Source organism: Ambystoma mexicanum, chromosome 8 (assembly GCF_040938575.1).
Source record: "Ambystoma mexicanum isolate Mex_15411 chromosome 8, UKY_AmexF1_1, whole genome shotgun sequence".
In the NCBI taxonomy this organism is placed as follows: Eukaryota; Metazoa; Chordata; class Amphibia; order Caudata; family Ambystomatidae; genus Ambystoma; species Ambystoma mexicanum.
Genome location: NC_090929.1, coordinates 913680491 through 913707025, shown reverse-complemented (window position 1 = coordinate 913707025; position 26535 = coordinate 913680491). Strand labels below are relative to the sequence as shown.

Here is a 26535-nt window from a genome sequence, read left to right as displayed (position 1 = left end):
CAAGCAGAACATGTTTGGCTAGTTTCAGAAGGCAGTTCATGTCTTTATTTCTTTATTTAATTTTATTTTTGTTCTGAATCAGAAGCAAGCCTGTTCAATAAAACATCCCATATATGTTTCCCAGCAAAACCCCCTTTACATTACTGTGCAAGGACATGTTCGTATTCAATATTGTACTTTTAAAACAGGCATTTCATTTTTTGGTTTGCGAAAGCCCATTTTGACACATGGTGAATGCTGCTGGGATTTCTCTTTTAAAAGGTTTTCTCTTCCATCTGACTTCCCAACATTGTTTTGCAGCCCTAGTCAGTTTCTTTATTCAGCAATTTGTTCAAGATACAGGTTCACTGACATTGACATATACCCATAGAGCTAGTGTTTCTTTGAAGCATTTATTTGTGACATTTTGTAACCCCTAAAGATAAGCATTTTCCCGTGCGGCTGAAAGTAAAGCTTCTGTTAATTTCCCAGCTCTGGCCTGACACAGCCTGTCATTCAAGGATAATGCTCTCTTCTGCTAGAGCACAATCTGGATATCGATGAGCATGACAGGGCTTCATTGATAAAAGCAATGTGATGTTGAATAGATGAAAATAGCATCAGAACAGCATCCTATTCAATGTAAAATATTCCCTTTTCAACGGGAACTTTTTGCAAGCAGCAGAGCAGCGTTGCTTTTCAATTCGCTTCCTTTGGTGCACACAGGAACACATACTGGTGGCCTTTCTCAGTGTGCTCTCTGTTCCAACTTGCCCAATAGTTGTTTGGCAAGATGGTGCAGCCCTTTTGATGCGGGGCAATGGTGCTCCAAAGATCCAGCACAGCCATTTTGCTGTTCACTGCAGAAGTGCAGCTTGATCAAGAATGGGAATTCTGCTGAGTGGGTCAATGTACCCCACACTGCACAACTGGTCAAATATGTCAGCCCAAATGCTAGCTAGCCCCACTCTATACAGGCTCCTGCTCACAAGCTAGATCTGCACTTTTAAACAATACCAATAAAATAGAAAATTAAAATCTGGAGATGCCTTGAGTGTCCTTGAGATGCTCAAATGCAATGGAGATTCACATAAATATGCTGACGTGCATCTCAGATTGCTACAGGCATCCCCAGATGGGCTTAATTTATTTAAAGGTTTGACAATCAGGTAAGAGGTAGCAGCTGCAAATCTCGGGGATCTCCTGCTTTTCTGCAGTGAAAATGTTTGTCAATGAGGCCCATAGTTTCCTAATTTATTAGTCTTTGTATAGCAATACCTATGTGCGCATGAGAGAAATATTAAGCACAGAGATATGGTTGTTAGGCAGCCAGACAGACATATTTGAAGGAACTGGTGTGTGTGTGTGTCTTTGATTGTGTGTGCATGTATTCATGTATGTATATATGTGTACATGTGTGTTTCTCTGTGCGTACTGCCTCTGTCCTTGGTGCTGACATGCAAACACAGATAACACACATGTTTATAAATTGCAGAAGCACACACTCAACACATCCAGGCACCACATGTAATATGGCCTGTAGCAAAATGATACATACCTGTGTTTTGTTTACCTTACTCTCCCATCCGCACTTACCACTTATCTTGAATGATCTATGTTCTAAACCCTGTACTAATGTTATTTCATCACGCATCCTCCTTTTTGCATGCCTGCTGGTTTCCTTCACACCCACAACCACTTTCATCCGTACTGCAAACTGTTTACAACGCAATAGAAGTCTGACGCCGGTTATTTCCAAAACCATCATGTGATTCCGGGATGCCATGTTGGGGTCACAGATGCAACCCCAGAGGTTGCAGTGGCGACCATTGCAATCTCCATTGTGACCCCTATATTTAATTGTAAAAAGAAGGTTTTTAAAAAAATCTGGAAATCTTTTTTTTAAAGAAAGCTCCTGGGCTGTCCCTTTAAGAGCCCATGTCCCCCGATATACAATTGAGGCTTTCCAGCTCCCCTACTTCAACTTAGAACCAGTACATTATTGAAATAAAGACAGTGCACACCATTCCAAGATGGTTGGCCCTTGTGCATATGTAACAAGTGAGAAGGCTGTACAATAGATCAACCTCACTTCCAGTTAAATTTTGGCAACGCTTGTGAAGCCTCTGCTGGGCTGATCCAGATCACAGTGAAAGGCTGACTGTGACTACCCCTTACAGTAGGCATTATTTACTTCATCTGGGAGGGAGCAGAAGATGGTGGCCAAGGGAGCCGCCACCAACGTAAACTGCCCCTTGCCCAGCTGTACCTTCAACCGTTCCCAGGGGGGCACCAGTGAGGGGGGCTAACCTGGACTGGCATGTTTATCAGCAGGAGATGGAGAAGGGGCCCGGTGCCAGAGCGGGGATGATCATAGTTTTGTATGTCTCCAACATTGTTCCAATGGAAAAAGGCAACCATTTGAATTAGTGACTGTGGCATAATGCGACTGATTTGACTGAAGCATAGCATGAAAGCAGACACAAGTGATGATTGTGGAATTCAGTGCTCTTTGTTTCCTTTTCACCGCAGCTCCTAAACTGACACTAGTATTTTCAGATGTACTGTCACTGAGACAGTATTAAGCTCTATGAAGCATCTTTTTTCCATCTAGCGCGTTACGAAAACTCAAATAAATACATAATTATTTATTCTTCACGTGAGAGCAGCACACTCTGACAGTGTATGATTTCCCCAAATCCCATTTCCACCACTGTGCCACACAGTAAGTGCAAACGAAATTTAAACACGCTTCATTTCATCATTACGTGCCTTATTTATGGGTTTAAAACTGGCCCTTTTCTTCACCCTCACCCAGTGGCTGCCCAAGACCGCCCCCTTCCTTTGTCACCTGATTTTCAAAGTGGCTTCAAGCTCTTCACCTCCGAGCTTCAGGTGAACTCCCAGACACAGTGACCATTTACATCTGCCTCGGTTCCATTACTCTGTTAACATTCCTTCATGACTGAGCTCTCAATTATTCCAATGCAGGTCATCCACAGTTTATGCTCTCACACACAACACATCCACTCAGAACTTCAAGTGCCGGCACACTAGGCAAGGGTGCAACCGTCTGCATACCCCGTTCCTGACCTCCACAAGAAAATGGGAGCAACTTAGCACAGATAGCCTCCTTATTGCTTGTATCCAGTGGCGTCGCCAGGAATCAAATTTAGGAGGGGCACAGAGGGGGCCAAAGACAAAGGTAGGGGGGGCACAGACAAATGTAAGCGGATAATATGGTCACTGCTCGTCTTAGGCAGGGGGTAAAAGGGGGGGCACATGGTTTCACAGGGGGGCCATGGCCCCCCCAAGCCCTCCCTAGCGACACCGCTGCTTGTATCAGTTGCATACCGTGAAGCAAAACCACAACCGCGTCACTGGGACACAGAGGTGATTCACCAGAAGTGCAGAATTAACATCAGCCCCTGACGGATCAAGCAAGAAGTGAAGAGGGTCCAATCACGCACATCAGCAATCGCCCAGAGAGTGGAAACTTTAAAAATAAGGTGGCGTCCACCTTTAAAATTACACAATATTATGTTATTATTGGCATTAACAATACTGGAGTTTTGTTGCAAGTGTGTGTTTGCTGTACACATTTACTTTGGCAGTATTTGGGGTTTTATACAGCACAAACCTAGCTAGGAAGCAACTGAGCGATGTACATGTCTCAATGGTACCGCATGAGGGACGGGAACGGGTTTACAATATGTGGCATTGGCTGTTCTGGCCATGGAGTGGTTTGTGGGGTGGGAATGTAGGAAACCCAGATGGCCCTTAGGTATTGACTGAAGAGTAAGATCTTAGGCATTGGTGCATTCCCAGTTGCCACCGGGATTGTGTTCCAATAGACAAGGGCATGGCAACATTGCTGATTCTTCCTTTCGGGCCAGTTTCCTGTTGAGTCTTGTCTAGCAATGGCCTGACTCCTGAAGGGGGGTGACCCACCTAAGGCACAAAGTAATCCTGCATCCATATTTATTCCAGCGTGTTGTACAGTATTGTTTGGTGAAGGTACTGTAGAGTACAAAAATAGCTTTTGTTTCACAGTACCGCATTACTTTACATTCTCCTCATATACTAAAACCAGAGATGTATTTCAGAACCTCTAACACTCTAAATATAATACAGGAAGCTGGAGACATTCAATTGACTGATCAATACACATACTTCTCAGGAAGCTCACCAAATTTGGCAGCTAGTAGCTTTGAAAGTATATATTTGTTGTCCACCAGGCTCAAATTATGTGTGAGGACAGAAGGCCTCATTATGATGCAGCGGTGAGGTAAAAAAGTGGCTGTAAAGAAATTACAAAGAGGAAAGGCGGGCACCACTAGATGGACTAAGTAATACAAATCATTTCCGTTTCTGCTGTGTAGATAATTTAATTTTAAAGGAGCTGACTGAAAAAAAGTCCAGAGACACCTGGACCCAAAAACTGTAGCACAAAGAAAACTGAGTGAAAAAACACTCAGCTAATCAGTCGCTCACAAACTTTGCAAAAGTTCAAAAATGTAAACATCAGTTCGAGTATTTTCTGACAAGCTCGATGCTGAATGTAAAATCAGAATTCAAAATCAAAACCTTCATAGTGCGTAATCAGATTAGTAATTTTAATTTTCAACAGAAAAGTAGGCCAGCTGTTGCCTCTGCATGTCAACATGTAATTGCATTAAATCATCAAATGATCATATACAAAATCTACACAATTGTATCAGTGAGAAGTATCAATACAGTGCATGGTGGTGTGCAGAAAATGAAAAGTGGAAAAAGAGAAAAACAACAAAAAAAATGTAATAATATGCTTATGCGCGCTGCTCTTCACCAAATTTGTTTAAACGCCAAAGTAAATGGTACCTTAGTCTTGTGACCATGAGGTCGAGTATGGCTGTCTCAACAGAGAATGATGTGCATTTCCTTGATACAACGTTCTAAAACTAAATAAGATACTTGTACATCAGTAAAACATGTAACCAATGTGAAATGGATCTGTCAATGGCTGTAACCAGGTCCAACGCTTACTTGAACGAATTATCGCCCAAGGTAAATGTTCCAAAACCGCAGTTGAGTCCCACAGGACTCCAAAAGTGGAACCAACACTGCCATCCGATGACGCAAAATTTGGCAGATTTACCACCAAAGCGAGTGGGGATAAGGATAAGGATATGAACAGGGCAGAGGAAATACTGCCCTGTTCATAATGAGGCCCAGTGTCAAATATGTCACGGTTGCGGCAAAACCAAGCATCTTATATAATAAATGTAACTGCTTTGTGATTAGATCGATGCACATACAGTATCCCACCTCTGGTCTTACAGCCTGGGGAGGGGTGGGGTCATGCCAAATGTTTTTTTTCTACAAATGGACTTTTGCTTTTGTGTTGTGCTTTCAGGCCTTGTACCGAAGTACCAAAACACTGGGACACTCTCTAAAACAGGTAGGCAAGACAGCCTTGTGACTGCATGAAAAACAGCTACTTAGGCATTCTTTTAATAACATCACTCCAATTACCAGTGTGATTGGTATGGAATTAGAAAAATAGAGTTTAACTCACTGTTTTATAATAATACACAAACATATGTTGACATGTTTCCACAAAGGAAATGTCAAACCAGCATGCGTGAGCACAATAAATATAAGTATTTCAGCAATCCAGTGAGCAGTCTGGGTGCACCAGTGCCTGTGAGGTTAAGTAAAGGATTGCACGGACAACATTCCTACACTTACTAGTCGCCGAAGCTGTGGAGTGACACTAACTCGCTCTGCCACATACACATGTTTTTAATGGTCTCCCGTTTACAGCCTCTGCGTTGTTCACTTCTGCTCAATACCCTCTACAGCCTTACTTCTGCCTGCTTGATTTCGCAGTGGATGGTGCGGTGCCCGTGGTGAAAATGGTTGGGGGATATTCAGGCTCTGGGTAACCGGCAGGAGTAGGCTGCTGTGTAATGGTTCGAAGTGCACTATTGATAAGAAAGTCCCTGAGCGTATTGTCCAAGTGTAGAAGCATCAAGTGGTATAGCCTCTGATTGTCTTCTGCTGGTCAGTTGGTGTTCCCAGTCTGTGGCCAGACACTGGATGTCTGTGCTTTGGGGTTTAGGCCTCTTCATGATGCTCTGTCTGTTTACAGTTGAGCCCGAGTGATGTACAGTAGTCCAGGTTGTTGTGTTGGATGTCTGCTTAAATTCACAGTAATTTGGTAATATGGGCCTATCACACTGATATTAACACTACATGTGGTGATCCATTCTTGTATGAAATGCATATCATATTACAGAGATATTGTAACCATATTTTTCCCAGTCTACTGAGAACCAATGCTATGTTATGCTACTTCCTGTTTTGTCAAAGGGTGAAATGTGTGTGCCATCACTTCCTGTCATGTCACTTGGGGCAGGGTGAAATGACATCACCTCCTGTGATGTCATCAGAGATCGAGTGATGTCACTTCCGCTACCCCAGGCATTTTGGTGAAATTACATCCCTGGTTAGACTGCCACATTCATGTCTTATCATTCAAAGCATTATTTTCTAAGATACCTTGACTGTAACGGATGAAAGCTGCCTGCCAGTAGCCGAGCTGACATACTCTGCTGCAAAGAGAATTTCAATTCACTTTTTATTTGTTTATTTGCATTTTTAAAGCGCTCACACAGCCCGTGGGCATCGAGGCGCTGTTACAGGAATTGTTTGTTTTTTAGTTTCGTAATTGTTTTTTGTCTTAGTTGCGTATTTATAACATGCTTAAATACCCAGAGGGTTCTAAGTGCGGACCCGGGAATCGAATCTGTGTTGCTTCGTGTCGTCTTGCTTCCAAGGCGAGCACGTTGCCGCTGAGCTATCCTCCCTTGCCAGGTGCCCCACAGAAATGAGTGTTTGTGTCCCACAGAGAACGTTATCAAGGAATAGAGGTCACATGGAATGTTGCTTGTGTACAGTACCTTCCAAACAAGTTATGCATTCATGTAGTGATACGCTAGTAATCCCTCGGACCTTGACGTAATAGCTGTTTCACTGCTACACTTTCAATGAAGTGACTTTCACCCTCTCGTGTGCATTTTTACAGGCACGCACGTATACACGCTGAATGGAACAGACCCGGAAAAACATCCAGTGACATATGGCATGACCTTTAAACCTGGGGCGAAGACATATTTTACAGTTCACCCAGTCTTTGGTAATATCACTCTGGTTGAAGAGCTGGATAGAGAGGTAATCGCTAAGCATTTTAACCATTATAATTATTGTTAGCATTATTTGTATTATTATTATTTTATCAGAAATGGTAACGTGATATTTTTGAGCCTAAGCAGCTATTGGATTCAGTGTAAATGTAACAGTATTTCGAGATGTTCTGATACTGTTTTCTCACAACACACGTGTGTGTGGTGAACCTGCTCAGTGGCTGTCTGAAGGAAGTGCCAGTTATGTGCCTAGGTCAGTAACAAAGCATACATGTCCCATTTATCCCACCACACCTTCATATTGACTCAAATGAGTGATTTCAATAATACTTTCTGTACTGCAAGGCATGCCTGGGTTTATAATTAAAAAAACAAAAATAATAAAACAACAAAAATGTTTTTTGACTATACATACGTTTTCTAAGTAGTGTCTGTTCAGTAGAAGGTATTGTTCTTTGCTCTGTGAATGAATATTATTGCAAAGAGGGCTTGTACTTGTCAATTGACAATTGTACTTGTTGTGATGGGTTTATAATGTGGCAAATCGCAGACTGTGACATGTGTAAGCCTTTCTGTTCCAATGATAATTGTGTTGAATTCCAATCCGGAACCCAAAAATGATTATTAATTAAAAGAGACAAATGTGTGTTATGAAGTGTTTAATGGCTATACATTCGATCATGTTCCCTTTCAAGGTTTCTGAAATGCACCCACTGGCACACGCAAGAACACATGCACGCTTGCACTTCACACATAGAGACACACTTATAAACAAGGGCACCGCATTCAACACACATTATTATGCCACGTTTACAAGCTGACCCACACGAGGACCGAGCTCATCCTCCTCTGCAGCTCATCCAAGCACATCTACGTTTTGCATCTGGCTACAGAAATTAACCTTGATGCGGTCTATGCCCCGGCCATTTCCACCAATGTTCATATCGACCTCTCCTGCAGGGAACCACATCGGCGGCCTGTGTAAGATGAAGCCTTTCACCCGAACCACAGACTTCAGGACTCTCGGGCCAGCTCGTCTTCCCTCCCAACTAGGAGGTAGAAAAACCTTCCTTCATGGCGTCCAAGCATACCCCCAGGCGTCTTTGAATCCACTCACCTTATCTCATCCACTCTCAATCACCTCCTCAGAAAGCCTGTCTGATGACCGAAGTACCATCATCTCTAACACGGTCACTAGCTCCAGTGGTCATTGATAAAGAAGACACTGTGACATCACCAGTCCTGCAAACAAGAAATGCGAGCAAGGAAAAAACAAGAAAACGAGCGTTATTTTAGTATGCACCCACAGGCTCGAGCAATATCCCCATATAGATCAGGATGGCTCCCCCTCATAGACAACAGTAAGGAAATCAAGATGCATTGCTACAGAGAACATCTTGCCTGCTGCAATCATGGGACTTTGGCTGGGATTCCTTCTGCCATACGCCCTATTTTTCACTAAATAGTGTCCACATGTTCTTGTATGAACAGCACCCCATTGCATCCCAGCTAATTTAGCACTATAGAACACACCATACATTTGTGTATAAATTGTGATGGGGCGGCCCATCAGCAATAACCACATTGACTCCTAACGTCAAGTTCCAAGTGTGTTTATTAAACTTACTTATCAGAATGGCTGGTTTATTTTCCTCTTCGGGTTGCTCAGGGCCTAATTGGATGGGAACATTGGCGCTAGGGCCAGCCCTTTCCTCACTCAACTTCCCCGGTCCTGGAACCCACCTCCCAGCCCCAAACATCCCTACTGGGCTGTTACTCACTACAGATCGGTAACACCTATCTGTTCTTCTAATTATCACTATAGGTGTTTTCCCTAAGATGCTGGCTATCTGTCCCCCTAGGGAACTTCTAACTTTCACTCTCCTAACGTTGGTTAGTCTTCGGAATTGGGGAATGGTGCCTTCTTACGCCGTGCATCATGCATAGTCCTTTCACACGCTCTCACACCTAACCCTTTTCCGTACTGATCTCAACAACTGTCCTCCTCTCCCTACGTCACTGTCCGTCCACCAATCTGTCTGCTGAAGCCTGCCGGTGTTGTGAAGGAGGTGGCATCCCTTGGTACCACGGCTACCCTTGCTGCGTCTTGCAGCTGGTGTTGTGCCGTTTGAGGCTCCCCTTGAAAAAAATGCTGCCGTCACCTTGCATCCTCTGCCGTCTTGCAGCTATACTTCTCCTGGGGCTGCTGCTTTATCGGTGGCACAGAGGCCCCCATCACTGCAGGTAAGGATGTAAAAGCAAAAAGAGAATATCGAGGCTGAGTAACCCAAAAGGAAATACACCAAACACGGGCTTACAAAGATACACAGATCGTTATTTCTACAACTGAACAGTTTTCAAAGGAACAAAGTATCAGATAGCTATCTGGCCCTCAGTACATCACAGCGAATACCAGCCCTTTCGGTGTGAGAAGTGAGTGGGCTGTACATCAGAACACTCACTCTTTTTATACAATTTCTAACATGATGTCCAGCCCATCTACAGTTTAATTATTCCTCGGGCTAGGGGTTTGTGCCGAGATCACTTCTAATGTATTCACCTATATGCATAAGGAATATTCCTAGTTTATGCACAAATAAGTCACAATGGCAACAGTGTATCTTTGGATTTAACATTAAGCCTTCGTACATGTTTTAAACAATGTAGTTCAACAAGTGTTCACATGCAGTATTTAAACAACATTGTGCTTAATATATGCTCGCGGATCAGTTTCGCTGGCACAGGTAATCCTTGATCTACAGGTCAACGAAGGACAAGGTCTCATTACATGACCCTAACAAGCAGAAGAACATTTTCCACCATTTTAGAACACAGGGTGACTTTGGAGTGAGAATCAAAATGGCGGATGAACCTAAAATGGCGGCTAAATCGATCTAAGATCGGAACTTTGCAATGCGGATTTCTTCGCAGAGCGGCTGGGCTTAGGCCAATATATAGAATAAAAGGAGGCACGATATAATATCCTGATTAACAAACCCTCCTTTTGGCCTAAGCCAAACGCTAAACTACTTCTAGTCTCTTTACGAGTAACTCCACGTCTCAATGTCCGTACATCTTGAATCACTATCGGAGATATCAATTGCCATAAAATCAGATACTAAGATTTCTTTCAGCACATATTAATTGGAGATCTTCTCTGGGGTGTATACTTTATGTCCTAATGTACCCATCGCTTGTGCACAACATCCTCCTAACATCGAACACATACCAGGAAGACATTGTATACAACAACAAAGAAACAGAATACCTAAAATAATCAGCAAGACCGAAAGTAGTTTCCATCCCCAAGATCGCAAGAAGTCCCAGAACCAAGCGCTAAGATCCCAGTTTCCCTCGGGAACATGCACTTCTGAACTTAGGACATGCAGATTCTGTATTGCCTTATAGATAGTTGGGGAGGAATCTGGAACGAAAACACAGCAAGCGGACCCCACCAATTTACATACCCCACCACGCTCAGCCAGGATGACATCTAATGTAATCCGGTTCTGAAGTGCTACTAACCTTATTGCTTTCTGTTCTAGAGTCATATTATAAAGTATGTCAGAGGTCCGGTTGATGGTCCTCTCCAGTACTCTCGCTAGTCTCCTGATATGAGTTCATTATTTGCCCCCAAAATGATACAAAGGATTTAGCTACATCTCCTAGAACTTGTGCTGAAGTGTCACCATTCTCGTCTCGCCGCGGATGAGCCTTTGACATCTCTACAGTACTTGAAATGAATACCCCGGGTAACAGAATCCCTAGATAACAAGTTCCCTGCCAATCCCTGGGTAACCATGGAAATGCTATATTACCGCAAACAAAGTAGACAGGTTTGCCTACATACAAGGGTCTGTCCTCGCCAGTCAACTTCGCAACATTGGCACAACCTTTAAAATCAACCATTAACTGAGTACCATTCCTTTGTATGCAGAAAGAAACTGAATCAGGGCTGTGGTTAACAGTGTAGGAAGGAGGCGTGACATCTTTATTGCCTATAGGAGCCATCTTGATAGAGATCAAAGATTGAAAAGGACGGGACAGTCTATCAGAAGGCCTAATAGAAGCAACATTAAGCTTACTCCTATTTGCAAAAAGCGAGCATCCCAGGGGCGTCAGAACACGTTTTTCAAACTTGTTCAAGTTGGTCCCATCGAAGTTCCCCGAGATGCTATCATTGCATCGGCCAACGAATAGTCCTCTAAGAGAAGCATAGCATGCAGTTGTCAAAGGTAAATGATGAATATACCAACCTAGCCCCTTATCCCTGTGTTGCGGTAAATGTGAATAGACCCAACAATTAGATTTGTTAAAAATGGCATGTGTAGCATTCATGATGAGTAATAGTGTGTTGTTGTGATAACTCTGTCTGTGCTGAGAGGCTCTAGGAGATAGAGTATGCAGATGCACGAAAGGAGTAGAAACAGTAGGTACATTTTCAGTAGGTAACACATTCTCAAACGGATGTACTTCTTCTAGATACCAGAAACCTAAGACAATGACTATTGTGAAACTAATTAACATTATCACAAGACAGCAATATGTTTTTCGAGGCCCATACATTGGATTGTGAATTTTCGCAGTTGGTCACATATTTTCTTATCTGTTCTGTGCATGCGGGAGCGGTTGCAGGCATTGTATTCTTCAAACGAAAGCACCAATGTTATTTGCTGGCGACCTCCAGGCCGAGCGTTTTCTTAGTGCTTCCACAAACCCTAGCCAACAGAATCCCCTTATGTACAAATGATCGGGCCAAAAAGACAAGCCCTTCAATTATTTTCCTTGATGGCACAGCTGAACCGTGCAGTAAGTCTATTTCCTCGGACGCAGATCGTACCTTGTGATCCCTGGTACTGAGTGATCTGTGAACAACGTTTCGTCACTTCCCACTGGAAGTGGCGAATGAACGGAAACAAGATCAGAAACAAGATTCGGAACAACTTCCGGAAACAAAACTGTTGGAGAGTGTGGAGATGAAATTGCTGTTTCCCCAGACCTCACGGGCTCAGGGAGAGTCTCTGATGCATTCTTGATGCTGGTTGCTGCTTCGTGATCGTTGGTTACAGCATTGGTGAGGGGTTCTGTATCTTCTGTATCATGTGGCACTGGGTGTGGAATCCTCTTGGTGTGCGACACGTGTATCCAATGCTTCTGGCCTGCTACCCGCACCGCAGTCTGTGTGACCAGCAAAACTTGGAAGGGGCCCGCCAGCGAGGTGTCGAGGCAAGAAGATCGCTCAAACGATTTCGTGAGGATCCAATCTCCCGGGGCCCTCGTACCATACAGGTAAAGCCTCTCGCACCTGGTGATAAATCAAATACAGGTTTTTAGTTAACTAGCCACAGTAGTCAGAGAGAAGTACATTTTCGATGTCTCGTAAAGAACGAGACTTCGGAACATTCCAAATATTAGCTGGCCTACCCATAACCACCTCAAAGGGAGAGAGCCCAGTCCTAGTTTGAGGAGTTGTTCTCATAGATAAGAACACGATTGGTAAGGCGTCCGCCATTTTAGTTTGGTGCCGGCAAACGTCTTAGCGAGCGTGTTCTTGATGATGCCGTTGTGTCTTTCTACTAGTCCAGCACTCTGAGCATGTCTAGCCGAATGGAACCGCTTATCAATCTGTAATCCCGAGCATATCTGCAGAATTACAGCAGCGATAAAGTGTGGATCATTGTCCGACCAGATACTCTCGGCAACCCAAATCTTGGAAAATATTCCTTTAGCATAGTCTTTGCTGTGGTCACAGCTGTGGCATCTTTGACAGGATAGGCTTCAACCCATTTGCGAAAAGCAAAGCCCATTTCTTAGATTCTTCTAATGTGGCATCGGCTTGAATATCCCTTACCGAATCAATACCCTCATCCAAAGTACAGGCATGTGTGGCTTCCCTTGAAGTATACATTTCTGAAGAGAGATCAGTGGCAGTCTGTTCGGCTATCTGGTCAGCAAAAGCGTTCCCTTTTCCTACATCATTTACAATCTTTTGATGCGCTGCGCATTTTATGATAGCTAGCTGAGTCGGGAGTGCAAGCGCAGAGAGTAACCATACTATCAAGGAGCCATGTTGAATTTTTGTACCATGTGAAGTCAAGAAACCTCTTTCTGCACAAAGTCTATCAAACTTGTGAACCACCCCAAAGGCGTACGGACTGTCAGTTTATATATGTTTACTGTAAGCCCTTCGGAAAGTTCACAAGCTCGAGTCAATGCTATAATCTCTGCGGCCCGCACAGAGTTATGCATGATTCTCTTGGTTTCCACAACCATGCTCAGTGTAGTGATTGCATAAGCAGCTGTGGATGTACCATCTGGAAGTTTGAAGCAGGAGCCATCGCAAAACAGCTCCCCTTGTGGATTGTTCAAAGGAGTATCTTTCAGATCGATTTTACCCTTTGTCTCTTGTTCGGTAGTGTAAAGGCAGTCATGTGACTCTTCGTCACTGCAAGCAGTACCTTGCGGGAAAGGTAAAAGTTCAGCCGGATTAAGAACACAACACCTCTTAATTTGTATGTGCGGTGCAAACAAGATCAATTCATATCTCGTTTATCGTGCGGAGGTGAGGTTTTGCGTTTGTGTTCTATTCAGTAGAATATCTACAGAGTGAGGTGCCATCAGGGTTAAAGCATGGTCTAGGACCATTCCCTCACTCTGTTTTATGGACGCAGCAGGAGCAGTGACAGCTCGCAAACATCTTCACAAAGCGCATGATACATGATCAAGGGCAGAAGAAAAGTAGCCGCACAGCCTATTCTTCCCTCCATGTTCCTGCGTTAATACAGCCAAAGCACATCCATCACATTCATGAACATACAACACAAAGGCCTTTTCATAGTTTGGTGTGCCCAAAACTGGTGCCGAGCACAATGCAGTCTTGAGCAGATCAAATGCTTGCTGGTGTTCCAAATTCCACGGCAATGGCGAAGAAATGCCCTTCGTCAAAGCCAACATTGGTTTAATCACTAGAAACTGGGGATCCACTGCCGACAGTAAGAAGCCATTCCTATCAAGGCTCTAACTTCCTTCTGCGTATTTGGACAGACATGCTAGAAATTAGTTTTATCCATTCAGGCGTCAACCTTCTTCCCTCCTTTGACAGGAGATAGCCTAAATAGGCGACCTCCTGACAACAGTATTGACATTTTTTAAGTGAAGCTTTATGTCCATGTTTACCCAAATGAATAAGCAACAACACAGTGCCCTCCTTACAAGCGCTCCTTAAGTCAGCAGCTAAAAGCAAGTCATCAACCTATTGAAGCAGTGTACAAGTAGAGGGCAACTCAGGGGTATCGAACTGCTCTTTCAAAGCCCTACTATAGATACTAGGACTTTCCGTGTAACCTTGCGGTACACGGGTAAAGGTAAACAAACGTCCCCCTAAGGTGAACGCAAACAGGTATCTACTGTATTTGTGTATAGGAATACTAAAGAAAGCGTTCTTTTTATCCACAACACTAAAATGAGTAGCTGAAGCCGGGATCATGGTTAATATTGTCGTCACATCAGGCACAATTGGAAATTGTGGAGCAACAATCTTATTGATGGCACGTAGATCAATTATGAAATGAAAAGGAATTGCATCTTTTTTGTACATGGGTAAAATCGGACTATTGTACAAACTACCTGCAATTTCCTCAATCACCCCTTGATGCACAAAATCAGAGACGATGCATTTCAAAGCTTGCTCACCATCGACTGAGATCTTATACTGGGGAATACATAGCAGCTTTACTCCATGTTTCAAGATAATCTTAACAGGTTCAATTTGCAAGACACCAAAGTCATTATCATCAATAGCCCACAAACACTCCGGAACATCACTAAATTCTGGCGGCAAAGGTCTGCTCAAGAATTGAGAGACAGAATGTTGCTGTGGTGAAATCGTCAAACGCACCCTGTCAGAAGAACAATGAATTAACGCATTTAATTCCTTCAACAGATTCAACTCCAACAAATTCTCTCCACAATTCGTAGTCAAAAGGAATGGACAATGGTCCGAAAATGGACACAAGGTAATCAGTACCGGCGAAGAAACCGGACAGACAACTGGTGTGCCAGAAAACCCATTGGTTTGCCCTGACAGTGGAATGTTTGGAACCCGCAAATGGTAAATGGAACACTTTTGTGCTCCTGTATCCATCAAAAATAGTTGTTTCCTATTTCCCACTAACATCTCAATGTAGGGACCTTTCTGATTAACGGGAATAGGCGTTGGTTCCAAACCCTGTTTCGGGCAATCCTAGCGAAACAGAATGTCGTCAAAAGGAAGTTCTTCAGAGAGGTAAGCAGCAGAAGGATGATCAAAAATGTTTCTATTATCCTCACTCGATGCTCGATTGTCCTGTGAAAAAGGTTGCTGTGAATCCTGTGAAAACTGAATTCTACCAGGAACCCCTACACCTGGGCGACCTCTGTATCATCTACCCATATTTCCAAATGTGTTATTTGACCTCTGCTGGAGGATCGGGCATTGTGCATGCCAATGACCCTCTTGTCTACAATAAGCTCACTGGTTAATGTTTACAGGACCCAAGGGCGCATTTCCTATTAGCACCATGGCTGCCTCCAAACTTGTGTCTGGGTCCGTGGTGTCGGAATGGGGACTTACCTGGACATTACGACCTTGGCGGACCAGGTAAATCCCCATTCTGAATACCATTCCCCATTCCCATTCGAGCGCCCATAGGGCTCAATGCGGGCAAATAGCGGGCCCGTTATTAGCTCCTTGGTCCATTAGCGGCTCCCGCTAAGGGACCTCGGAGTGCAGCGGTAGGGCGTTAATGGCACCAGCATCCTTACCAGTGCCGTTAACCCCCTTGCGCCTGTAAAGGACTGGTAGGGGGTGGTCTGTACTTCTGCTCTCTATATGGTAGAGGGGAGGCACAGAGGACCCCAGCCTAGATTCTCTATTCGGTAGCTATGTTCGAGCAATCAAGGCCTAGCTTCTCAGGAGGTGATGCAGGCTGGTTCTTAAGTACAGTGTAGTCCCCAAGCCCCCACAAAGGAATGTCCACACACTGTATTGGTTAGAACACAGTCTTTATATAATCAATATTCAAGGTTATGTACACTTATCATAATAACTCACTTTGTACTTAGGAAAATCAACAATGGCAAATATATACAATTCTAAAGTGGTACCACCCTTTGTATTAGATCTCATTAAAGTGCATCAACAATACTGTAACAATGTCACACAGATCAATAGAGTGAAACCAGCAATAGAGAGAGGAGAGAAAATAAGATGGTTGAGCAATAGGCAGAATACTGGCCCCTACCACTAGACACAGTTCTGTGTGGAGATCCCCCCACCTGGGCAACCTGTAAAATAAAGATATAGCACAAGCCCAGTCCATATATTGTTCTGCAAGTCTTATTCCCTCCTATAATGTTTTTACCCCCCCAATGTACCTGGTGGAGTCGAGTTCTTCGAAGAGGCGTCGACAGATCCTTCTTGAGCGACCCCCTTTCAAGCGCGAGTCACGGATCGTCGAGAGGCGTCGAGAAGCGTCGAGGAACTCGGCGTTCGGCGGCGGGGAATCGACGACCCTTCTTGAGTGCCTTCCCTTTCAAGCGGGAGACACGGGGCGTCGAACGTCCGTCGAGGAACTCGGCGTTCGGCGTCGGGGAATCGACGACCCTTCTTGAGTGCCTGCCCTTTAAAGCGGGAGACACAGGTCGTCGAACGTCCGACGGAGAACACGGGTGAACGGCGTCGATGAGGCAGCAGCTTCGTCCGAGCGGTGCTCGTCGGCGTCCTGCAAGGAAGAGGCGTGCCGGGCACCTCGATGACAATTGTTCTGGACCGCAAAGATTGTGGAGACGGGGGCCCAGCAAGGGTGTCGAGTCGTTCGAGTCTTTGTGGTCTTTGGGTGGCGGGAAACCCACCGGCAGGTTTCTCCTCGGCGCGTTGGTCGTCCGCGACTTTCTCCGGCAGGATAAAGCGGTCGACGGTGCGGACGAGGGAGTCCTTCGATTCGAATGTTCTTAGGCAAAGGAGCGGGCGGCTCCGGTCGTCGGCGGCACGGCGTCAAGTGGTCCCCACGGCTGGGCAACACAACTTCGACGGGCCTCCAGCGGTTACACAAACCTGCGAACCCTGGTCGACGGCAATGGACTTCGACGGAGGCGATGTCTGGGTGCTTCACTTCGATCTCCTCGGCGGTCCCGTCTCGGGTCGGCAGCCTTTCGAGGGTCTGTCTTCTAGGGCGCTTCGGCGAAGATGGAGCGGTGCTCGATGGTCCCTCGGAGCACGGGAAGAGGGCGCCTTACCAGGTCCTCTCTCGGGTCAGTCTTCGACGATTTCGGCAGCCTTCGGATCGGTCGAAGCAAATGCAGCAGCAAGTCTTCTTCTTCCAGCTGGGCGTCGAGGATCAGCAGTTCCAGTTACTCTTAGAGTGGAGACTCAGCTCCAGAACGCTTCTGAACAATTACCAGTGGTGAGAGGTCCCCAGATATACTATTCTGTCTCTCATCCACACTGCTGGCACACACTCAGCAGCCAATCATACAGAAGGGCATTCATGCAGTCAGTCAGCCAATCAGGCACACAGTGCATTCAGGCCACACTCCTCCCTTTCAGACACTCACAACAAGGAATGTGGATTGGGACAAGTACCCAGCCATTCAACACTACACACTGCATTCAGGCCAGTTTCGGGCAGGGCTGTCTCAGTCTTTGTCTCTCATGCCAGAAACCAGACAACCACAACAAGGAGTGTATATTGGTCACACACTCCATTCACCCAGGTCCCACCCACAGGAGGTACCCACAACATACAGTCACTGGGAGGGTTCCAGTCAGTCTAGCTGGGCCTTCACAACAACACCATATATGGAACTTCCACCCAACAGCCAGTCAGGGGGAAGGGACAGAGTCAGGGCTTCCCAGGACTTTGGGAAACAAGGTAACAGGCAATAGAAAGCAAGAGGCCACAGGGGCCATCTTGTTTCCTATCAGGAATCCACTGATCCCAATGGCAGGGCCTGGGTATCCTAAAATGGAGGACACCCAGAGCACCTGTCAAATTCAGCATGGGGCTGCCACCAGCCCATACCCTGCTCTGTGGGCCACCCACAGGTGCCCAAAACATACACTAGGGGCACAGGGTTGTACCCCTACCCATGGGTGCCATAAGGGTATCCCATGGGTCTGTTCACCAAACCAAAAGAGAGAGCTGCACTGCCAGGAGTCCCACATGGACTCCTGGGCAGAAAACACGACAGGACACACGATAAAAAGCAGTAAAGGACAAGGATTCAGAGGCCCTGTCCCTCTGATGCATTTCCAGCATCACAGTCGCCCCCCCCAGACTGAGGTGGAGGGTGTCTAATCTCCCACGGGATAGACACCCTCATCCAGACGGTCAACATACCTTCTGGAAAGGCCATCTGCATTATCGTGACTCTTCCCTGGTCTGTGCTCTATGGTGAAGCCTAGCCCTTGCAGGCTAATGCACCACCTGAGCAATTTCGGATTCTCACCCTTCATTTGCATAAGCCACTTCAGGGGCTTATGATCTGTTTGGACCTTAAAGGTAGACCCCGTAAGGTAGGGCCTAAAACGACTAAGGCTCCAAACTATGCTAAAACACTCCTTTTCAACAGTAGCCCACCTAAGTTCTCTACCCTTGAGTTGTCTACTGATGAATATGATAGGATGTTCTCTCCCTTTGTCATCTAACTGGGACAAGACAGCTCCAATTCCGGTGTCGCAGGCATCCGTCTGGACGATAAAGGGTCGGCTGTAGTCAGGCGCACACAACACAGGTGCCCTACACAGACTTTCTTTCAAGCCATCAAAGGCCCTCTGACAGTCTTCGGTCCAATTAACCTTTCTAGGCTGTTTGGGTGAAGTTAGAGCTGTCAGGGGTGCAGCTATGGTTCCATAGTCTGCCAGGAAATTGCGATAGTACCCAGTGAGGCCCAAAAAGGCTCTCACCTGGGTTTGAGTAGTGGGAGTCTCCCAGTTCTGTACATCCTGTACTTTACTGGAGAGAGGTTGGATTTGACCCCCTCCTACCTCATGACCAAGATAGGTAACTTTCCCCTGAGCTAACTGGCACTTGGTGGCCTTGATAGTGAGGTTAGCCCTTTTCAAGGCCTGCAACACCTTATCCAGATGTGTCAAATGCTCTTCCCAGGTGGAACTGTAGACGGCAATGTCGTCTAAGTAAGCCACACAAAAGGCTTCCAGCCCACTGAGCGCATGGTTGACCAATCTCTGGAAGGTGGCAGGGGCATTCTTCAACCCAAAAGGCATGACCCTAAACTGGTAGAGTCCCTCAGGTGTTGAGAAGGCCGTCTTTTCCTTGGCATGGTCCGTCAAAGCTATTTGCCAATAGCTTGAGGTAAGGTCAAAGGTGCTCACAAATTTGGCAGCACCTATGGTGTCCACGAGCTCATCAGCCCTGGGCAAAAGGTGCGCGTCAGTTTTGGTGACGGCATTGACTCCTCGGTAGTCCACACAGAACCTCCAATCCTTGGTACCCGCCTGGGAACTTGCCTTGGGGACAAGGACCACTGGACTGGACCAGGGACTGGTTGAGGGTTCAATAACACCCAGATCCAACATCTTGGCGACCTCAGCCTGGATGTGGTTCTTGACGGTATCTGACATACGGTAGCATCTGCTTTTGACAGGCACACTGTCACCAGTGTCAATTTCATGCCTACACCACGGTGCAAGGCCTGGCGTCAGTGAAAACAGAGAGGCATACTGTTGGAGCAAAGCCCTGCAGGCCCTCTGTTGCTCTGTTGTCAAATCCAGAGAGAGATGTACTCCCTCCACTGAGCCATCCTGAGGGTTGCTATGCAGCAAATCAGGAAGGGGCTCACTCTCATCCTCTTCTTGCCCTGAAACTAACAAGAGACATGAGACTTCTGCTCGTCGGTGGAAAGGCTTGAGCCTGTTGACATGGAATACCTGGGGGGCTACCCCAGAGGCTCCCATGTCAACCAGATAATTGACTTCGCCCATCTTGGAGATGATCCTGAAGGGTCCAGTCCACTTGTCTGCCAAAGCTCTAGGCTTGGTAGGCTCCATCACAAGGATTTCCTGTCCCGGAGTCCAATCCACTTGCGAGGCTTTAAGGTCATGCCAGTACTTATTCAATTCCTGGCTGGCCTTGAGATTTGCTGTTGCCTGACCCATCATCTGTGTCATCCTCCGTCTGAGGCCTAACACATAGTCCCCCACTTGCTTGGCGGGACCTGGAGGGGTGGCTTCCAAGCCTTCTCTGATCAAGGCGAGGGGCCCCCTCCCGGGCTGTCCAAAGAGTAACTCAAAGGGGCTGAAACCAACACCCTCTTGAGGTACCTCTCTGTAAGCAAACAGCAGGCATGGCAGGAGGAGATCCCATTTCCTCCTTAGGGGTTCTTCCAAAGCCCCTAGCATGCCCTTGAGAGTTTTATTAAATCTCTCAACCAGACCATTGGTCTGGGGGTGGTAAGAGGTGGAGAACTTGTAGGTTACCCCGCACTCTTTCCACATGGTTTTCATGTAACTAGACATGAAGTTGGATCCTCTGTCAGAGACAACCTCCTTGGGGAATCCAACATGGGTGAAAATGCCCAGGAGAGCCCTGGCAACCACCTTGGCAGTAACAGTCCGAAGGGGTATTGCCTCAGGGTACCTGGTGGCATGATCTACCAAGACCAGGATGAACCGATGTCCACCTGAAGTGGGAGGGTCAAGGGGACCGACAATGTCGATGCCCACCCTCTCAAATGGTGTGCCAACCACTGGCAATGGCTGCAGTGGGGCAATGACACTGCCTCCAGTCTTGCCAGACAACTGACAAGTTGGGCAGGTCCTGCAGTGGGACTCCACCTCTACTCGCATCCATGGCCAGTAGAAATGGGCAGAGAGCGTCTGCTTAGTCTTCTTGGTCCCAAGATGACCAGCCAAGGGCACCTCATGCGCCAACTGCAGTAGGAAGGGCTTGTAAACCTGGGGTACCACCAACCTCTTGAGGGCACCAGGTTCAGGCTTAGTGGGCTCACTAACAAGGAGCTCACCCTCCCAATAAATCCGGAATGTCCTAGGCACTTCTCCTTGTGCCTGGGACAGGGCCTGTTTCCTCAGTCCCTCGAGAGAGTGGCACTCTCTCTGTCCCTTACAGAAGTCTGCCCGGGAGGGTCCCCCTTCAGCTAACAAGCATTGAAGGTCGGGATGATCCTCCGGGTTGAGAACCGCTCCCACAGGAGAGTCTTCTGTCTCTTCTCCCACAGGAGTTGAGTTTGGGTTTTCCACTGGACCTAGCCCGTCCAGAGCGTGGATCCCAATGGGTGCTGTCGGAACAGCAGGAAGAGAAGGTGTTCCCTCCACAGAGGTGGCCTTCTTGGTCTTCCTTCTTCTTACCTTAGGCCTTTGGCTCGGGTACCTGACTCACAGCCAAACCCGGTGTCACCTGTGACCTAGTGACTGCAGCAGCAGTCATGGGAAGACCATCCGAGATCAACCCCAACTCTACTAGATCATTTCCTAACAGAATGTTAGCAGGGACATTGTCCTGAACCAGGACAGGAAGCTTTGCTGTCTTGTCTCCAATCATGAGTGTGACTAAGGCTACAGGCGATAATTTGGGAGGCCCACCAGCTAACCTGGTGGTTCTCAGAGGAGCACCTACATAGTCCTCTGGCTTGAGCAGGGTCCAGTCCACCACTGTCATGCTTGCCCCAGTGTCTCTCAAACCAGTAGAAGGCTGGCCATTCAAGAGGACACTTCTCAAAAACCTATGGGTGTTCTGTGGGATAGTCGCCAGTACTTCTGCATACTGGTCCCAGGCCCCAAGGGACACTAAGGAAATCTCTACCGGAGCACCAAATGTGATCCCGGTAGAGGAGGGGAGGAAACTGGCCTCCACCTGAGACACGGGGTAAGGGTAGGTCAGGCTGACAGCCTGTACTCCAAGTGCCTTACCTTTACACTTGGAGTCACCCCTTCTGTGATCCAGAGCCCCACAGTCCCAACAAGTGCCAGGAGTGCGGGGTACGGTGCTGGAACAACTGGGAGCCTGCTTTGCAGCAGGTGGACCACTACTCTTATTCCCACCCACAATATGACTTATCCCCACTAGATTCTTGGGTCTTGGGAGAGGAAGGTTTAGGTTTACCCGACTGTGACTGCTTGTGGGACTCCTCAGCTTTCTGAGAGGCCCCCTTTTCTTTGTCCTTGTCCTTCCCACTGGAGTCCTTAGGGGACACCCGGTGGGAGACCCACTTGTCAGCCAACCTAGCCAGCTTAAAGGGGTGCAAAATGTTCTGGTCAGCCACATACTGACGCAGCTCTGGTGAACAGGCTTCAGAAAAATGCTCAAAAAACTAGAGGTGGGACAATTCAACAAAAGTCTTAACCTTGTATCCATCAATCCACCCCATCATGTTCATGTGCGCAGCACTCACCCAGTCAACCCAAGACACATTCTTTCTTTTCTTAAAATCCCTGAACCTTTTAAGGTATTGGGTAGGTGTCTTGCCAAACTTGGCAATCAAAGCAGACTTCATACACTCATAATGACCCCTTTCTTCCACACTCAGCTTCACAATACAGTCATATCCAGTTTGAGGCACTCTGCTTAACAAACACTTAGCCCAATCTCTTTTATCAACATCATGAATCGCACAAGCCATTTCAAACGCTTCAATCCATTGGAGGATATCTGAACCCTCCACAAATACACCAATCAAATCTTTCATAAACTTGGTGGCTGGGGACCTGACACTCTCACAGGTTTTAGCTGAAGTCTCCACTCTAGTTTTCTCTAGCTGGATTCTCTGACATTCAGTGTCCTGGCTCTTGAGTTCAAGGTCCTTATTCTTGAGCTCCACTTGTTGAGCCAACTCCTCTCTCTTAAGTTCAGCATCTATTTCCAACTTGCAGTATTCAAAGGCCAATTTCATCCTTAATAACTCAAGCTCCAAGGAATTGCTGGGGTTTGGAACAGAGGCAGCTGGAATGGCGGCATTCCCAGAAACAGATTCAGCAGAAACCCCAGGGGCAGAGTCCTCATTGGTTTCATTCCCCCCCTCATCAAGAGTTTCACCATCAGTCTGGTAGTCCACCAGGGAAGCTATCAGCTCAGCCCTAGACTTATCCACAAAGTCTAACTCCCTGGCTTCACAAGCACTCTGGAGAGCCTCCAAGCTCATCCGAGTCAATTTGCCATTTGCAATAGACTCCATTGTTTGTAATGCAGTTATCTTGTACACAACTAAACCTTAATTTAATAAAGTGCAGATATTTTGTAAGTGGCACGGTTATACACTGATTCTTAAAACCATAAGCATCCCACCGATGCCACCAGCTGTAAAGGACCGGTAGGGGGTGGTCTGTACTTCTGCTCTCTATATGGTAGAGGGGAGGCACAGAGGACCCCAGCCTAGATTCTCTATTCGGTAGCTATGGTCGAGCAATCAAGGCCTAGCTTCTCAGGAGGTGATGCAGGCTGGTTCTTAAGTACAGTGTAGTCCCCAAGCCCCCACAAAGGAATGTCCACACACTGTATTGGTTAGAACACAGTCTTTATATAATCAATATTCAAGGTTATGTACACTTATCATAATAACTCACTTTGTACTTAGGAAAATCAACAATGGCAAATATATACAATTCTAAAGTGGTACCACCCTTTGTATTAGATCTCATTAAAGTGCATCAACAATACTGTAACAATGTCACACAGATCAATAGAGTGAAACCAGCAATAGAGAGAGGGGAGAAAATAAGATGGTTGAGCAATAGGCAGAATACTGGCCCCTACCACTAGACACAGTTCTGTGTGGAGATCCCCCCACCTGGGCAACCTGTAAAATAAAGATATAGCACAAGCCCAGTCCATATATTGTTCTGCAAGTCTTATTCCCTCCTATAATGTTTTTACCCCCCCAATGTACCTGGTGGAGTCGAGTTCTTCGAAGAGGCGTCGACAGATCCTTCTTGAGTGACCCCCTTTCAAGCGGGAGTCACGGATCTTCGAGAGGCGTCGAGAAGCATCGAGGAACTCGGCGTTCGGCGGCGGGGAATCGACGACCCTTCTTGAGTGCCTTCCCTTTCAAGCGGGAGACACGGGGCGTCGAACGTCCGTCGAGGAACTCGGCGTTCGGCGTCGGGGAATCAACGACCCTTCTTGAGTGCCTGCCCTTTAAAGCGGGAGACACAGGTCGTCGAACGTCCGACGGAGAACACGGGTGAACGGCGTCGATGAGGCGGCAGCTTCGTCCGAGCGGTGCTCGTCGGCGTCGGAGCGTCGGCGTCCTGCAAGGAAGAGGCGTGCGGGGGACCTCGATGACAATTGTTCTGGACCGCAAAGATTGTGGAGACGGGGGCCCAGCAAGGGCGTCGAGTCGTTCGAGTCTTTGTGGTCTTCGGGTGGCGGGAAACCCACCGGCAGGTTTCTCCTCGGCACGTTGGTCGTCCTCGACTTTCTCTGGCAGGATAAAGCGGTCGACGGTGCGGACGAGGGAGTCCTTCGATTCGAATGTTCTTAGGCAAAGGAGCGGGCGGCTCCGGTCGTCGGCGGCACGGCGTCAAGTGGTCCCCACGGCTGGGCAACACAACTTCGACGGGCCTCCAGCGGTTACACAAACCTGCGAACCCTGGTCGACGGCAATGGACTTCGACGGCGGCGATGACCGGGTGCTTCACTTCGATCTCCTCGGCGGTCCCGTCTCGGGTCGGCAGCCTTTCGAGGGTCTGTCTCCAGGGCGCTTCGGCGAAGATGCAGCGGTGCTCGATGGTCCCTCGGAGCACAGGAAGAGGGCGCCTTACCAGGTCCTCTCTCGGGTCAGTCTTCGACGATTTCGGCAGCCTTCGGATCGGTCGAAGCAAATGCAGTAGCAAGTCTTCTTCTTCCAGCTGGGCGTCGAGGATCAGCAGTTCCAGTTACTCTTAGAGTGGAGACTCAGCTCCAGAACGCTTCTGAACAATTACCAGTGGTGAGAGGTCCCCAGATATACTATTCTGTCTCTCATCCACACTGCTGGCACACACTCAGCAGCCAATCATACAGAAGGGCATTCATGCAGTCAGTCAGCCAATCAGGCACACAGTGCATTCAGGCCACACTCCTCCCTTTCAGACACTCACAACAAGGAATGTGGATTGGGACAAGTACCCAGCCATTCAACACTACACACTGCATTCAGGCCAGTTTCGGGCAGGGCTGTCTCAGTCTTTGTCTCTCATGCCAGAAACCAGACAACCACAACAAGGAGTGTATATTGGTCACACACTCCATTCACCCAGGTCCCACCTACAGGAGGTACCCACAACATACAGTCACTGGGAAGGCTCCAGTCAGTCTAGCTGGGCCTTCACAACAACACCATATATGGAACTTCCACCCAACAGCCAGTCAGGGGGAAGGGACAGAGTCAGGGCTTCCCAGGACTTTGGGAAAACAAGGTAACAGGCAATAGAAAGCAAGAGGCCACAGGGGCCATCTTGTTTCCTATCAGGAATCAAGTGATCCCAATGGCAGGGCCTGGGTATCCCAAAATGGAGGACACCCAGAGCACCTGTCAAATTCAGCATGGAGCTGCCATCAGCCCATACCCTGCTCTGTGGGCCACCCACAGGTGCCCAAAAACATACACTAGGGGCACAGGGTTGTACCCCTACCCATGGGTGCCATAAGGGTATCCCATGGGTCTGTTCACCAAACCAAAAGAGAGAGCTGCACTGCCAGGAGTCCCACATGGACTCCTGGCCAGAAAACACGACAGGACACACGATAAAAAGCAGTAAAGGACAAGGATTCAGAGGCCCTGTCCCTCTGATGCATTTCCAGCATCACAGTCGCCCCCCCCAGACTGAGGTGGAGGGTGTCTAATCTCCCACGGGATAGACACCCTCATCCAGACGGTCAACATACCTTCTGGAAAGGCCATCTGCATTCTCGTGACTCTTCCCTGGTCTGTGCTCTATGGTGAAGTCTAGCCCTTGCAGGCTAATGGACCACCTGAGCAATTTCGGATTCTCACCCTTCATTTGCATAAGCCACTTCAGGGGCTTATGATCTGTTTGGACCTTGAAGGTATACCCCGTAAGGTAGGGCCTAAACCGCCTAAGTCTCCAAACTATGCTAAAACACTCCTTTTCAACAGTAGCCCACCTAAGTTCGCTACCCTTGAGTTGTCTACTGATGAATATGATAGGATGTTCTCTCCCTTTGTCATCTAACTGGGACAAGACAGCTCCAATTCCGGTGTCGCAGGCATCCGTCTGGACGATAAAGGGTCGGCTGTAGTCAGGCGCACACAACACAGGTGCCCTACACAGACTTTCTTTCAAGCCATCAAAGGCCCTCTGACAGTCTTCAGTCCAATTAACCTTCCTAGGCTGTTTGGGTGAAGTTAGAGCTGT

General features: G+C 47.2%; 1 protein-coding gene across 2 annotated transcripts in view; it reads left to right on the top strand.

The window, feature by feature from the left end:
- The window catches only part of CDHR1 (cadherin related family member 1), a 712137-nt gene that overhangs the window by 164518 nt on the left and 521084 nt on the right, over positions 1-26535 (top strand). For both annotated transcript variants that reach the window (XM_069610819.1, XM_069610820.1), the window contains exon 3: positions 7049-7194. In XM_069610819.1, the coding sequence (XP_069466920.1) occupies positions 7049-7194 (146 nt within the window). The remainder of the gene's footprint in view (positions 1-7048; positions 7195-26535) is intronic.